The sequence below is a fragment of the Lissotriton vulgaris genome, chromosome 12, assembly GCF_964263255.1.
Source record: "Lissotriton vulgaris chromosome 12, aLisVul1.2, whole genome shotgun sequence".
NCBI lineage: Eukaryota > Metazoa > Chordata > Amphibia > Caudata > Salamandridae > Lissotriton > Lissotriton vulgaris.
This window is the reverse complement of record NC_141700.1, coordinates 130,200,602-130,217,570: the sequence shown is the minus strand read 5'-3', so window position 1 is coordinate 130,217,570 and position 16,969 is coordinate 130,200,602. Positions and strand designations below refer to the sequence as shown.

The following is a 16,969-nucleotide window of genomic DNA, read 5'->3' as shown; positions in this document are numbered from 1 at the left end:
TGTTTTCTCTTGTTAGAGCTCTTCAGAGAAGCATATCTTTGTCCAGATATAAGCGAGCACCCAGTCTATTTCCAAACAGTGCCCTTTTAGGGTTAGATTGCACACAGTTTGCCATTTATCTTTTTTTAGCCAGCCTTATTTGGGAAATTGTCGAAGGCCATCTTTTCAAAATGTTGGCTCTTCATTATTGATCTGACTAGGTCTTTATTCTTTCTTCCTGTCAGTAGTAGTTTCTTAAATGGCATTCAGGCCTCTTTCATCTACACCTTAGGTGCTCCTGTCTTTGGGTTTGAATTTAATATATTTGTTATAATTTAGATTTTTATAAAGCTCTCTGTCTCTCATCTGTTTGTACCCTGGATCTACATAGATTCACTGAAAGTAGTGTACATAGGGATTTAATAAAGAATACAATGCTCACTAGAACCGATAGCTCAATGGCACAGGTTGTAAGTTGTATCTGGAATTTAAGCAGATATGGGTCAGAAATTATATGAAGAGGTAGGGAGTTCCAGAGTCGAGCTTCTTATTTGTGGAAAGATCGTCCTTCCCATGTGGTGAGTTGAAACATTTTAAAATTATTTTTTTATTAAACATGCAAATGTTTAGCAGCACATCACAAATGTCATTTACCATTGGGTTCTTATCCAAGCATCAGAAATATTCAGGTCTGAGGTCCATTGACCTTTGCCTTGTAGACTACAATGCCTGTTTCCCCATATCTTGCATCAATTACATCATTGTAACATTTCACATCCCTCTGTATTCAGCCCATTTACCCCAGACTGTACCCCACTTCCCAGTGCCTCCTCTGCATCTCAGCTGCACAGCACCAATAAACGTCCTTCTCCTATTCCACGACTCTATTGGGTTGCACTGCCTCCAAGTCCTAGCTATATTCCTTTTTGCTATTCTATCTGCTATCATTAGCCCCAATTTAATATACTTTGGCCATGCGGTTTCCCTGTAACGCATAATATGTGCCATCGGACATCTAGTGGGACCAGCTGCCCCGACACAGTGATCATTACCTGTGTGACCGTACTCCAGTATTGCTGCAGCAGTGGACAGCCCCAGTACGTATAAAAAAAAGGTTTCTACACCACCACATCCCCTCATGCATTTATTCAGGTCACACCCACCCAAAGTCTCGTCCTAATTGTGTTGGATCTATGTAAGATTTGCAGTTGTATGAGGCGGAACCTTGCTCTCATGGCCACTTCTCTAATATATGTTTTTAAGGTGTGTTTCAGTTGAATGTACTTGAACTGTTCGGTGCCTGACATTTGATAGTCCGTCTGTAGGTCCTGAAAGTCCATCATCATTTGTCCTTCCAGACATCTCCCAGGTACTCCATACCCAGCAGTGCCCATGAACGGAAGCCCCGTAGTTTGCTCACCTCTCTTAAGAGGTCGCTGTTCCAGAGGGGAGTTTGTTCCTTTAATTTGCCTTACCAGCCAAGGAATTTAGTCGCCTACCTCTATATTCGTACAGTCGTTTGTGTATGTTGTGGTAATCCATTCACTGTTTTCCTACAATACAGTGCGTCCAGGTATCCTCTCCGTTCCATCGATTGGTGGTCTACCCGGTATGCCGGCTCCTCCTTTTCCGCAGTTACCCAGTTATTGAGTGCGACCAATTATGCAGCCCAGTAATATTTTCGGATGTCAAGGACTGCCAAACCTCCCTCATACACTCCCATTGTAATTTATGGAGCGCAGTCCTGGAGTTCCCACCATCCCACAGTAGTTGCCTCACTTCAGAGTCAGTTTTGCGAAAGAACTCTATGGGTATCCTATAGGGGTGTTCTGAAGGACGTATAATCGGAGCAACTGCCAAACAGTTGGAATATGTTGAGTATACAGTTGATCGCAGATTGGGGCTTTGTGGCATATAGTATTATGTCATATGTAAGTTGTCTTGAAAGTAGTGTTCTGTCCGTTCTCGAATCTAGTCCTGGACCTGTTTGTCTCGGAGGTGCCACGGATCTAGGCAGGGTGGTAGAGTATTTGTTCTAATGGGTCCTAGTAGTCGTAACGTCAACCGGTGAATGGTCGAATATGCCCCTAGCCCTGTGCGTTGCCCCCTGGAAGCTAACTGCAACTGCAGAGTGTATCAATATGTAATCCATTTGGGTGTAACCCCCGTCCGGAGCCGAAGAAAAAATTGTATCGCCTAGTCAAGGGATTGTGTTCATGCCAGAGATCCACCAACCCAAGAGCTTATACAGAAGTCCTCAAGGCGCCTACCCCTACCTCCCTCCCTGAGTTCGATACCCTGTCCCTACTTGGATCCCTTGCTGCATTCAGATCCCTGCCCAATATCAACATTCAATACGGAAGTTCTCGGAGTAGTGTACTTAGCCCAGGCAGGGTGTCTGAATGCATTGTGGGTGGTACATATACTGAGCACAGGTTGAGATCTCTGCCCTCCCTCAGCCCAGTGAGAGCTACATATCAGCCCAGTTGATCCTGCCATATCCTTCTGACTAGTATCCCCACGCCTCGTGATCCTGTGGTGAACCCTGTGTGCGCCAGTAGCTTGTATCCAAGACTATCTAATGCTTTGCAGGTGTTGCCCCATCAAGTGTGTCTCTTGCAAGAGTACTATGTCTGGTGCGTGTCGCAAGATATATTCCATCACCATTGTTCGTGTAATTGTATTCCCTATTCCGTTGACATTCCAGGTCATGATTATCAGGTCTCGTCCTGTGGGGGTAGGTATAGTGGGCGGTGTCTGAGGGTGTTTGTCAGAGATACTTGGGTTGCCATAACAGCTTTGCATTGAGATGCGTTCCTAACCCCCCTGCCCCCGCCTACCTGTCCCATCTCCCAGTATGTGTCAAGACTAGAAATGTGTTACACAAAATAATAAACATGTAAACTTCGAACCCCAAACTATAGAACTCACGCTTCCCTGCTATCCTGAACAATGGTCACAGTACTCTCCCCCCCCCCCCCCCCCCCCCTCCCCCTTTCAATTTGCTAAGCGCCTGTCGCCCAGAAACTGAACTATCAAACATCGGGCGGACTTAGGCCATTGGTGAGTTACAACTTATTTAAAGAAAACACTATTTCAAATGACAAAAAGCAGGATCCGGTTTGTGATGAAATCTGAGGTTAGTTGGGAGTCAATAAGAGCTCGATTTCAGGATTCATCAAACTGATCCCATAAGGATGGCCAATGACTTTTTGCCCACATACACGGTTTGCTGATATTGGTGGATTACACCTCAGAAGATTTTTATCAGACAAGACCAGAGTAGAGCAAGGTCAGAGGGAGCTTTATCAGTAACATCATATAGATTGAAAATCAGCTTGGTGTCGTCTGCATAAAAACGTATTTGCATTTTGGGAGTCTGCAGCAAATGTGCTAAAGGGTGAGTATATGGATTAAGTAGCAGGGTTGAAATTGATTCTTGCGGAACACCCTAAGTTAGATGTTTGAATGAGAAATTGAAAGAGCCCAGTTGAACTACCTAAGATCTATGAAGGAGAAATAGGCATCCCATGTTAAAGCGAGACCTCGTAGTGAGTAGGACAGTAGGCAATGTAAATGGATAATGTGGTTGATGGTGATGAAGACTGGAGAGAGATACGGAAGAATTCGGCTTACTGTTTTGACTTGGCCACACACATGAAGAGATCATCAACAGTGCCTCTGCCTGGTCTAAACCAGATTGTACAGGATGTAGTACCCGCTTTGTCTCTCCACATTCGTTTAATTGTGAGACAACAGCTTTTTCTAGTAGTTCTGTGATTTGGGGCAGTAAAGAAATAGGTCTCTAGTTAGCAGGTTTAGATTCAGAGTGAAGGTTTTTTAGGTCTAGCCTAGCGGAAGCGAGCATGCACTCCTCGCTCTGCGAGGCATGCAGTAGTAGAGTATGCTGTGTAAGCCTCGCCCACTCTCCGCCCATACTTTTCATTGGCTGGTGTCATTGTCCTTGGTAAGTGCTGGCTTCTAATTCATTTTGAGGCTTGTTAGTTCCTCCTTGTTACCGCCTTGTGTACATTTGTTACTGCCCATGAGGACTCGATCATTTACTGTGTTCTAACTTGGGAAATTTCCTTACCAGTTCGGAGAACTATTTATTTAATTAAGGGACACAGCACACATGGGATGCCAGCTTTGGTAATGGCGGCCGCTTCCTGATGTAATTTGCATTTCGTTTTTTACATTTTATTTCAAACTTTAATAAGGAGTGCAGCGCCAGCTTCAGGGACAACGGGCTCAGTTTATACATTTAAAAAAAATGTAATACAGAGCGTGGCGCCCGCTTCTGGGACACCGTGCTCGATTAATTTTATTATTTAAAAAAATGTTATATTGATCGCGGCGCCCGCTTCACGGAAACTGTGTTTTGCAGTGCATTACGTGTTGCTTTTGGTATTGTAAATGACAATGCCTTTTAATTTTTTATAAAAGGCATTGCCATTTACAATGCTTATAGCTCCAAAACCCGCAGTTGCGAGACCTATTGCATTGTAAATGCTTGTTTTAAAATAAGTCACTGTTTTTAAACATTCTGGCACAATGCCTGGTATAAGGGAAGTCTTTTTCATATCGGATGGTTGAGGTAACGCTCTAAGAAGGGCCTGAAATTACATCCTCAGGCTATCAAGATGGTTTGCTGCTGCTTAATTATTTACCACATTCCTTTCAAGTCAATACATTAAATTCTGGAAACCAGGAGGTAGCTTCTGTCCATACCAGAGGCTGACTGCTTCTTCTGGAATGATCTTAAAGTCAAAGTCTGCACTGATCTTTATTTTGCCTGAAAAATAATCAGATAGCATCTGTGCCTGATCTTGAGATGGAGCTATTTCTTTGCTAAGGTAAAATGGATTATTAGCAAGTGAGTACAATTATAGAATAATGTCCCTAAAAATATTTTGGAGGAGAGTATTTTTTGTGTGAATAGTACAGCACGTGTGCCCTTCTGATTAAAACAAGTATGTTTGCTTAACTGTTCTGAATAACTTGTACAACTTCTTTGTAACCTATCCCTCATAAATCTTTTTTTAGGTCTCGCGACCTATCAATGCGCGCAAGCGCATTGAGCGGAGCGAGAATTCATGTCGGCAAAATCCTCTTCAAACCAAGGGCTTTCAGCCCCGCGGTTTTCTTGCAGTTCACGTGAATCACGTGAGCAAACATGCACGCGCATTCACGGCCGGCCGCAGGCCGGCCGTACTTTCAGTTTCACGCTTCTCCTCCCCTAATCATTCATTCCCGGCCGCTCACAGCACATCAAAGAGCTTCGCCCAGCGTGCGCTCTGCGGCTTCTCCCCTATGCCCCCAGGCCGTGTTCCCTCCCCTGCTACCCCATCCTCAGTCATCCCTCGCACCACTCCTCCTTCAGCCCCTCACCATTTCCTTTTGCTTGTTAATTTATGTTTTCGTTGCAGTGACTTTTTAATTTATGTTTTCGTTGCAGTGACTTTTACTTGCTCATGGAATGACACCCACGCTCCTCCCATTGCTGTTTCGGTCCACATTTCATTGCCGCTTTTCTGTGCCTCGTATTTCTGTTCCCGAGCTCCGCCAGCAGCTCTTCCCGCTCCGCCCCCTGCCTCCCCAGCCGCCAGCACCTCCCCTCTCTTTAAATCTCGGCAGCTTCTCCTCCCCTTTCACTGCCCAGCCAGGCAGCCCCCCACCTCTCTGTCTCTAGCTGAATCGAAAATTAAGAGCGGTGAACTTTTTGGATGTAAATCAGTTTACCTTCTACATTTTTCACTTATTTCCATGTAGCAGCATCTGTTCCCCAGCCTGCCAAGAGCAGCTCTTCCCGCTCCGCTCTGCCCCCTGCATTCTTCCAGTCCTCTCACCTACTCGCATTTCTCCTCCCCCTCCCCAGCCGCCAGCACCTCCCTCTCTCTCCCCGCACACAGCCTTACTCGGCAGCTTCTCCTCCCTCCTCCCTTTTCACTGGCCAGTCCTCTAGCTGAATCGAAAATTAAGAGCAGTGAACTTTTTGGATGTAAATCAGTTTACCTTCTACATTTCTTACTTGTTTCCATGTTTTCATGAAATGCGACCCATCTCGTTTCTGCCCGTGTTCAACTAGATATGTAAATTCAATTGTTTACTTATTTACAAATTATATCTTTCATTTCAGACTTTTATATAGCACTGTGTGTACCCTTCGGCTGCTTCAGAGAGTCACTATTAGGCGTATACAGCGCCTACAAATGTCAAAGCGATTCAGCTTGAGCAGTGCACATCTATGAGAATGTTTCATTTCATTTCCATGGGGCGGAGAACGCTCTCAAAAAGTGTGGCAAATGATTCCCATTTGGTTGTAAAAATGCTTCACCGTTCATGTAATTCCATACTTAGGTCAGCGTTTGAAAAGCAGGAGTCAGTTCAAGAGGGCACTCCAAATTAGGACGAATCTAAAAGACTTCTTATTTTAAGGACTGACGCTTTGAATCATAAAATGTCTTCGGAGACGAATATATAATGCACAAGGTATTTAAATACAGCAACGAGACGGGGAGAACTCATTGATGTCTCGATCGAAAGTACAGCCTGACAATGAAATGCAGAAGACACACCCGGTCAACTCGCGCACACACATCCACACGGAATGCGCACAGGGCGGGGCTCAGAGTTGTCAGGTCTGCCAAAGGGGCCTAGACATCCTTCCTCCCGGCCACCCCATGCCTCCCCACCCCAAAAAAATTGAGTTCTAAAAAATGCGTGATACACGCATTGAAAATTGGCCTTGAACAAATGTTCAGAAGTTGGACTCCCACAATGCGTATTTCAGAATGTAAAAAGCGCAGGCAGTGCCTGCATTTATTCAGTGGAACGAGGTGAACGTTGCGCCGGAAAGACGGATGATTTTTATAGCTTGATATTTTAAGATTGTGGGTAAAGAAGGTCACGAAGAAAAGGGCGTGTAGATACAATATTTTACAAAACTATCAATTCTACAAATCAGACTGGTATATTGTGCTATTGCTCGCTATTGTCACTTCTTACCAAATTCTTAGAACCATGAGTGGGGAGAATTTGGAAGAAGTGGGTTCCCAGAATGAGAAGAGCCAAGAAATTAAGCACTCGCAGTCAGAAGGGGGTGATTGAGTTAATGTATCTGATGCCTCATCGCCCACAGAAACGCAGACATCTAAGTTTAATCAGCCCGCCGTTCACTTTATGGTATTTGCCCCACCCCATGACTGAGCCAGCAAGTGGTTTTGCTGTGGGAAGGCCTTGCTGCGCCCGGATGCAATGACGGACTCGCCATCCACCATACGCTCAAAACCGTACCACCTAAAATGTTACTTGAAATTTACATTAACTGTAGTGTAAATGAAATGTGCGAGTATCTCCTTGCGCACCTTTACTGAGCCGAAGAGAATAACGCACAGCAAGATAACTCTGTTAGTTAACCGGTCTGCTGGAAAACGCGTACAACTGAACACAACCCTACCTTGATGTATGAACGTAAAACCTAAATGAGAACTAACGATGAAGAGCACAGTGCTGGCCATGAGCTAGCACAAGCAAGATTTGATGCTTGCTGGCTTGCTTAATAAACGCCCCCCGTGCCCATCATTCGAAAGAGAATAATTTCCATATAAAATGCACGATGATTTCATTAAACATGGGAGATGTGGCAAGTGAGCACATAGTGCCGCTTTGGCCCCTCAAGTCTCGCAGTAGGAAAGTTGGAGCTATTACAATTGCAAATAACCATGCCTTTTATTTTTGTTTCCATTTTACAAACATAAAGGGCTTTGTCATTTACAAAACCAATAGCTCCAACTTACCTACTGCGAGACCTATTGGAAACGCCAGTGCTTGTCTCTTCTAAGAGGGTCTACGGCTTCGAGCAAGGATGAACCGCTTACAGGAAGCATTTTCTTTATTTATCTTTGTTATGGGTTAAGCCCATTTCATCTAGAGTAGATCTTTTTCTTTTATTAAAAACCCTTGCTTTAAATTTGGTGGTCGCGTTCCTTATGGTTTTGCCAATCTAATAGATTCTTCCCAGGTATAGGGTAGGTCTGTTGTCTTTCCTGTAATTGTGTCGGCAAGGAACGTGGATAGACCAGAAGTTCCTTCAGCCTCCCCTCTTTGCAGTATTTTACCTTGATAAGACGGTGCTCAGGCTCAAATCATTATTTTGGCTGAAAGATGTTTAGAAGTTTTATCTAACAGCTTAGGCTTGGGGGGGTCTAGGTTTAGTATTCTGTCATGCAGGGGCTTGTGTAGTGCACCTCAGGCAGGTTATCCCACGTCTCCCACCTGCTCTCTCACATGCCAGTGTAATGTCTGGGGCTCTGGCAATAACAAGGTGAATGTGAAGGCCATCTCTTAACTTATTGAATGCCTTGGTTTTGTGAACATGTTAACTGTACGGGGACTGTGAACACCCTGAAATGAGGTTGGGCCTGGACTTGAGGTCCTGCATGTGTAAAGCCCTTAGACTCTGCATTTTAGTTTTGTGTGAGAATCTTAATTGAGAAAAGTCTGAAGTGCCACATAGGTTAGTCCCCTCTCAGGCCTTTGTTTAATCCTGAACATAAGTACCCAAAAAGGATAGGGTAACCACTCATGCGCATTTCACTTTCACGGGAGGACTGCTTGCACCTGCCAATGTTTAAGATAGGTTTTGTTGAGTACTGATTCAGGCAAGTAAGAAAATTCCTGCTGCAGGACTCTTTATGAAAGGCATATTGCACTCCCACACTTTTTGAGGGCATATACAAGCATTATGGCAGTGACACAGTTCAGTGTAGTGTGAGGCCAGCTCCTAATTTATGTGTTTTGGGCAGAGGTGAGTCTGGTGAATGGGGTCAGTGAGGAAAGTAGGATAGTGGCATAGGTACTCTGATCTATGGGAACCTGGATCACAATAACTAAATGCCACCATGTTTCGTTCTGGATTTGGAGCACGTAGGGCATTTTGTGAGATTGAAATACAATTGACAGTGGACTGAGCTGCATGATCTACAACAAGATGATGGGTATTGCGCACCGCCAGAGGCAGCGTTAAAAGATAATAGTGCAAAGGCTGGAAACATTATACATATTCCCACTTGAACCTTGCCACAGACTCGACAACGCCAAGGGCCTGTGGCAATACCGTCCGAGTGTCGTTTTACCAATTTAGTGGTTCTCCTGAAAATTTTAAGTAGGTTGTTCAGCATATTTTAAGATTCCCCATCTGCCACCCCCACACAGATTGCGAACAGACGTGCTGTTACTATATCCATTCACAGTGTACTAGATCTGGAGTACTGCTATTGAGCAACATTCAGGCTATCCCACTCAGCAGACATAGCATGGCTTCACATTCAGTTGGCAAGTAAGTGATTTTGCTAGATATGTACGGTTTACATGCAACTCCCTTGTATTGCAGAATAAAATACTACCATATAGACCTATTGCATCTTCCACCATCCTGCATTCATATGCGTCAGATGCGCTCAGTGTGTAAAGGTTAATATGTCCACATTTGTGTATTGTTTGGGGTTCCTAATAGACAGATATCTATCTTTAGTCTTTTCCCTAGCAACCCGTTTTCTCCCATCCAGCTCAGCGCCTTTGCCAATGTGTGCCTTAATAAAAAGGCAATTCAGTGACGTTGTTCATTAGGGGCTTGTAGATGGTACATTGGTGCATCACTGTGAAATATTTGTTGAAGTGCGTAGAGAGGCCATGAGCATCGTAGCACCCATAATCATGTTAAAAATGTTTCAGTTCATCTCAGAGTTCATGTCTTCACCGCACTCTCATGTTAATTTAAGTCTTGTTTTGTTGGTTCCAGAGGCTGGAGCGATGTATGGCGCAGGTGACTTCGATGATGAACGGACTGTCGGAGAGAGAAGCAAACGACGCTCTTACGGCACATGTGAGTTGGATTTTAACGCCTATGTCCCCCTATTGAAAGCTTTTGCAGACTGTTCCCTAAGGTGTGAAAAGTGAGGGAACATGGATCATTATAACAGCACAGAATGACATTGTTTCTCAGTGCTCCTATAACTCTGTGTATCCGTTTTACCATCCGCTGAAGGATGTTCATCTAGGATTCAGACCTGTGAGCTGCTAGCATACACGTACCTGCCGCGGGTGCTTGGCCCACTTATGTGATATCATCATCTTCTGGAGAACAAGAAGCTGTAGGCATTGAGGATAATGAGCCCGTCTGTCCCTGCAGCGATCCCATAATTGGCTGTGCCCTGGCAGGATAAGCCCTGCATACAAGCAAGAGCAGGAGGTGTTCATAGAACCTGGCATTAGGATGTGTCTGGTAAAGATAATGTTACTTGAGCTGTAGAGCACCAAAGATGGTGGTTAATTGGCATTCAGAGATTTCAAATCAGTGCTGCGTGGGGGTAGCTCTTTCATGTTCCTTCCTTCCACACAAACGTGGACATGACACTCATTCGTTTTAGTTAATTGTATTATGAAACTCCCTGCATCTGGAGGCAAGGAACAGTTTCAGTTCATCTATATTGGTTGACAAGTTACCAGGGTCCAAAGTTAATACAAAAGGCAATGCCTACAGATGATTCCATTTTGTTTTTCCAGTTTTGAAACACGGTCTATATAACCATAAATATAGTTGGATAGTCTTGTTTCATATCACATTTTATGCCTTGGCTGAGATACTATTACAAATATAACAGTCGCTTTCTGTCCAGGGAAGGTGCAGATTATCTTCACTTTTCCTTTTCGTTCTCGTAGAGTTTACGAATGTATGTTACTCTTGTACATTGTTTTTCTCCTGCAATGTGAAATATCTATGTCCTGTTATTTATCGGGTCCTCAGTCGCACTCCTTAGTCTACCTCTTCTTCGATTTCAACTGGCTTGAAAATATCCGCTTCCTGCATGAAGGACCAGAAAGCCGCTCTAAACAAACCATTACTTTCCAGCTTTTCTATGGAGCCCTTGCGTGAGCTGATCTCTGCTTGTTCGAGCTCTGGCACTAGCATGTATCATTCATCACCCACTGTCTCCAAGGGCCAAAACAGTATATTGAGTGGGGTATAGCCACTCTTGACGCGGTGCCACAACCCCCTCATTTAAGGAATACTGGATGGTAGGGCTTTTGTCAGTCTCCAGAATTTTGAAGATTTGCATCTCAAAAATCTTAAGAGGTCTTTCTATTGAAAGTTTGAAGATTGCCGGGTATTCTGGGTAAGATAAAAGCGGTGGGATTCCATGCACCATACCTTCCTGGACTGCCCGTGCTCTCTAGCTCTTCATTATCAAGTCAAGAGTGGGCTGTATGAAATGACACAACATCGGAACGAAGGTCTTCGTGGCTGCCGTTGGACCTCATAGGTTTTTGGAGGAATTAAACCCAATCCATATCTCTGCAACTGAGGAGTCTGGCAGACGGAACTGCATTGCCTTTGGTGCTACCTGAACATTCTATCTTACAATAGTATATATGTATACTATAGGAATCCCTGTCCAGACTAGCGAGAACCTCTGAAGCCATGCTGAGAAGTAGCTATTTTAAAAGAAGCATTGGCTTCTTCCACAAGGTGATCCAAAACATTTAGGTGAAATGTGTTTCCGATTTGGTGCATCTGAACTTTACCTCTTCAGTTGGAAAGAACTAGCCTCATCATAAAGAGTACATTGTCTCGTTATTTCTGAGTTATTCATTTACTAAGTGGTGCATGGAACTGCACTCTGTGTTGTTTGTTTTCTTACAAAGCTTTCTTTCCACTTATCTGCTTTCTAAAGAGCTTCAAGATACCCCTTCTATAACCATGGACATTACATATCTTACCTAACCAATTCGTTGCAAGAAAGAGTGCATCTTGCATGAAGCTACAGATGTTTTATTCCAGTGGCGACTCATGTTACTTTTTAGACTGGGAGCTTTTAGTCCTCAAAGGAAAGCTGCTGCTATGACCTGCTAATATTCCAATTTCAGAAACCTGTAGTTGTGCCACCATACCTTCGAAGCACACGTTTCTAAGAGTCTTCATTTTTTTAATGCCAGAGTACATGCTGAGGACGAGCTGGCTGTCACTGAACGTGTTTGCGTCATCTTAGAGTGGGTCTGCGTCCCATCTAACACGCTGTTTTATTGGAAGAATTATGAAGGATGAGCTGTTTTATTGGAACAATACTGAATAATAATGCAAATCGCATGACAGAAAAGTTACATGCCTGGAATGGTTCTTTTCATTCTGTAAATTACAGACCCACTTATTCTCCTCTATGGTTGTTGAAGTTGCGGATGTCCTTAATTTGGCTTCAAATAAAATGAAATGGAGTTGCTGGGTTCTCTCAACGTCAACTTTAAAAAGAGAAGCCTTAATTCATTTTGAGAGAGTGCTTCAGGGTCACTCCGAAGCTATGGGAATATCCTAACGGTTATATGTAAGCTAAAAGATACCATGATGAAGGAATAATACTATAATTGCATAATTTTTCGATCTCCTGCCTGGTCACCCCTTAAGTGCCCCATTCATCGTTTTAATCGACTGACTATGATTTCTGCACTCAAAATGTTTACTTTTGCTTAATCCAGCTATATAAGGTAATAAATCTATCCAAACTCCAACAGTGCTCCATACCAGGCGCAGTGCAAAGTTATATATTGCATTGAACGTATTCTAGAAAACCCCATTGGTTATGTTTGAATGGGCCTCAGATGGACATTTTGCTGCTCTATTTGGGCTGTTTTGACTACGTACATTAGGACGGACCCGGTCTTAACAGAACTATCTGATAGAGACTTCTAGCCACAGATTCCTTACCTCCGCTTTATTCCCAGTCATCAGACTGAATATGGAAATTTTTTATGAGCAGTACCCCTGCGTGCCAATAAGTGGCATCATTTGGCTTCATGTGGCGCCGTCTGCGCCAGAAATGATGAGCACTGTGCCTAACTAGGGGCTACCCCTGCGCGATGACGTCTGTTATTTTCTTTCTGCGACAGTCAGCGCAGATTTGGAGTACTACCCTAGTCAATTTTTCACAAACCTTTTTTCGACCTCTTGTCAAATTTTTGGGGAGACATTGTCTCCTTGTACGGAAGCATGTCTGCAAGGAACGCTGATTTTAAGCCCTGTGGCGTCTGTCACTTGCAAATGTTTGTGACGGACCCACACATCGTGTGCCTCTGGTGTCTTGAGCATGAACACAAAACCAAGACCTGCGTTGATTACCGCAGCATGCACCCCAAGTCCTTGAGGGAGCAGTTTTTCAAGCTCCTTGACGCTCAACATGCGACGCTGCAACTGTCTCGATCTCAGAGAAGTTCTCGGGATCAGTTGCGGAACCACTCCAAGCACTCGTCGTTGCAGTCTAAGTCATCTGTGCATTCGGTAAGTCTCACAAATGCAAGAAGTCGAAGAAGTCTTTCACTTCACCATGTCCGTCAAAGTCAATTGATGCGACGAGTGAACCTTGACATTCTTGGCCTGGCTCTGCGGTTGAGCCTGCACCTGGGCCCTCACCGTACCTGCCAGAGTTTCCTGAATCCAGAAATACTCCCACCAAACTCTGTGAGTTTCATGTGGCCATGCACCTCACATTTTGCGACCAATCCTCGCTGGTGAGCTTTCTGGCCCTGCAGGTTCAGAGGAGCCCATACTGATCTTCTGCCAGTCAGGCCTCTTGGACACATATCCAGACCGTCCCCATTGCCGCTGTCTCCATTGTCATCCCTGACTCCCGACACCAAGCCGGATGAGTGTCGTCCAGTGTCGACTGGAGGCATTCCTTCCCTGACAGAGCATGTGCCATATTACTGTGCGCCAGAACTTGGGGAAGAATGGAAGGGGCCACTTTACCTTGACAGATGCTATCTCCAAGATTACACCGAAGATACCTGGTGTGAGGATCTAGCGGACGCCTCTGTAGGACTCTGGTCACTATGGCGAGTCCGATTTGATCAGGGCGGGCTATTTTCAGAGCCTGCTGGCCCATCTTCTGAGCTGATGAAGAACATGTGTTCTGTTCTCTCAGAAAGTGAATGAGCAATAAATGTCCCTTTAAATCTTGTTTTTAACTTGTCACATGCTCTGTGATCAGAGACAGGGGTCAAATGTAAGCTTATGTCTTACAATTTGCAGTCTGAGAAAGAAAAGTAAGCACAACCTCCATGATTAAATAAGCAGCAAAGTTAGAGAATTTTGTAAAGTGAACTGTCTGACAATTGTGCTGTACAAAGAGTGGGAAATAAAAGGCTGTAGGAGGTAATTTATTTTCTGACACAAATTTAAATAGCTTAGAAATGAACTGTTCGAACACTTCCAAATATATTTTATGTAGTTTCGAAATAACTTTTTTGTAATTCTTTTTGATGAAAAAAGAATTTAATAGGATGAAAACCTATCTGACCGCTTTTTACTTGATGTGCAAATGAAAAACGCTTTTGCTGAAATCCAATTTCCACAGATTTTTGTATACGCTATATAGTTTTATCAGTTACACTGCATTTTAGTGGGAACGTTTGTGGCCATTTCAAAGGAAAATATACTGTTTGCAAATGACATTGACCCACCAAATTCTGGTTTAGTAATACAATTTATTAAAAGTGAGTTTTAAAACTTGACCTGAGAAACATTCCTGCCCAGCTTTATGGCAATGCTATTAGTGACCTGAGAGGCAGGTCAGGGGCTATGTGTACCCTATATAAATGTTTGTTATACAATGAGCAAAGGTTTAGGCTGTTAAATCAAACAAAATAGTTTTTTGTTGTTCAGCAGAAATGCTGAACTTGCATATTTGAAGGTGCTCTCCTTTGGTAATGAAGAAAAAGGCAGCTCGTAAAATAAAATATTTGCTGTGATAACACAATTTGAGACTATATTACAGTCAAGTACATTACAGTTAGGTCGAGGTGATTATTCAAATCACTAGACCTGCAGGTCTAGTAAGATTTTAATGATTTTTTGAGACCTATAGTGGACTCTGCACCTCTCCAAATACTGCCTTGGTCTCTCCTCCTTCTGCGGCTATGGAAGAGGGCGCTTCAATTGCAAAGGTGTTGAGATGGGCAACTGGGGTCCTGGGCTCTCTGCTGTGACAGTTGATACAAATGTCTTGACGGAGGTGCTTCAGCTGGTAGTAATCCCATCTCACCAGCTTCTCCCATCTAATGAAGCCCTCACTGATGCCCTAATTAGGGCCTGGTTCAAGTTCTGCACAAGGGCTCCTGTGAGTAGGGCAATTGCCTGCTGCCATCGCCACACCCTAGGGGTTCCCAGTTTCCTCACTCAGCACCCCACCATGGAGAGCTTGGTGGTCCAAGCCTCCACTTTCAAAGTACATCCTGGTGCATTCTTTACCACTCCACTGGACAGGGAATCCAAGAGGCTGGATACTTTGGAGAAGATGTTTTCTTCAACCTGCATGGCAATGCGGTCGGTGAACACTGCATGCTTACTGGGCCGATACTCCCACTCACTCTGGGACTAGGTTGGGCAGGTGCTACCTATGGTTCTGGAGGGGGCCCGGGCCACACCCAACCAGGCTATGGCTGACAAGAGAGACGCAGCTACGTTCACCATACGTTGTGGACTGGATACGACTGACTCGCTAGCAGGTCGGATTCGTCAGTGGTAGCCCTTAGGTGCCACACCTTGTTGAGACACGCTATGCTTTTTAGGGAGGTCTAAGCATTACTTATGGACATGCCCTTTGATGGCTCCTGTCTCTTCTGAGACCAGGCGGACTCCGCGCTGGAGGGCTTCACTGACAGCAGAGCTGCGATCAGGTCCTTAGGCCTTTTCAGTTTTTTTCTCTCCTCTCATGGCCGCAGAAGGGGCTTCCATCTCTAGTTCTTAACCGCCCAGCCACCATGGCACGCAAGCTTCACAGTCCTTGCGTTGCCGAAGCTGCTGTAACTATAGACCTTGTAGGTTCAGATAGCCAGAGGTCCCACCAGTCCATCCCCCCCTGGCAGCCACAGCCTCCAAGACTTTTTAGTTTTCCCTCTGAAGGCCTATAACTTCCAACGACCGGGTTCTCCGGATTGTCCGAAAGAGCTACTCCCTCCCTTGTGTGATTACCTCTCCACCCATGCCACCCATTTACAACAGGCTGATGGAGGATCACATCTCTTTGCTCCTCCAGGAAGTGGTGGTTATTCCAGCTACTTTCTATTGTCTAAAAAGGACAGAGGCCTTTGTCCTATTCTAGACCTGCACCCTAACATCCGGGAGACTGGATGGTAGCAATGAACTTGCAGGATGCATACTTCCAAATTTCCGTCTTACCTGCCCACAGACATTACCCTTCTGGGGTCTAGGTAGTTTGTAGGGCTGGGTGCTGAGTTCTAGGGTGCAGGGGGTAGGAGTAGTTTTCAGGGCCGGGAACCAATTTTAGGGTTCAGGACAGGGTGTTGGGGTCACGGTAGGGAATCTGGTAGTTTTTAGGGCTGGACCAATAAATTGCAGGGCTGGGGGCCAGGGTTTAGGGCTCTCAGCGGGGCGGGTCGGGCAAATCGCCAATTACCAGTCATGTCTGTGCAACGAAATTCGTTGTAAAGGCATGCGTTGTAAAGACCCCGTCATTGTTAAGACCGTGTTGTTAAGGCCCACATGGTTTAGGGAGTCGTTCCGTCTTACAACCTTGCAACTCACAGTTGCTTGCTTTACTTTGTCCCTCCTGTGGTGCATAGCCGGTCTACCAACTCTCTGACTTGCCCCTTGTATTCTTCACTTGTGCTGACTCTAGGAACTCGCTTTTTTTCTTTTTCGTGAGGCACTCCTCTAGGAGAGTTCATGTGCTTTTAGCTGTTTCCTGTAAAGTAGTTCGTAGAAGTAAATTGCTGCATTTCTTTCAAAAGGTTTCCTGCTTCCTATCTTTCTGCTTAACTGATTCTACATGTCTCTGCCACTGCCAGATGCCTTAGGAACAATACTATGTGTACAAGCTTGTTTGTTTTGGTCAGTGCTCTTTGCTAATAACATAACGTAATCAATCCCCTGCGTCAATTTTGTGCCCATGCCATAGAAGTAGGGGAGTTGTAACATGGG

The 16,969-nt window shown here is 44.6% G+C and overlaps 1 protein-coding gene across 1 annotated transcript in view; it reads left to right on the top strand.

Moving 5' to 3' along the window:
- Positions 1–16,969, top strand: part of INTS3 (integrator complex subunit 3) — a 677,967-nt gene that overhangs the window by 147,221 nt on the left and 513,777 nt on the right. The window contains exon 2 of the mRNA XM_086947563.1: positions 9,782–9,865. Within this exon, the coding sequence (XP_086803689.1) occupies positions 9,782–9,865 (84 nt within the window). The remainder of the gene's footprint in view (positions 1–9,781; positions 9,866–16,969) is intronic.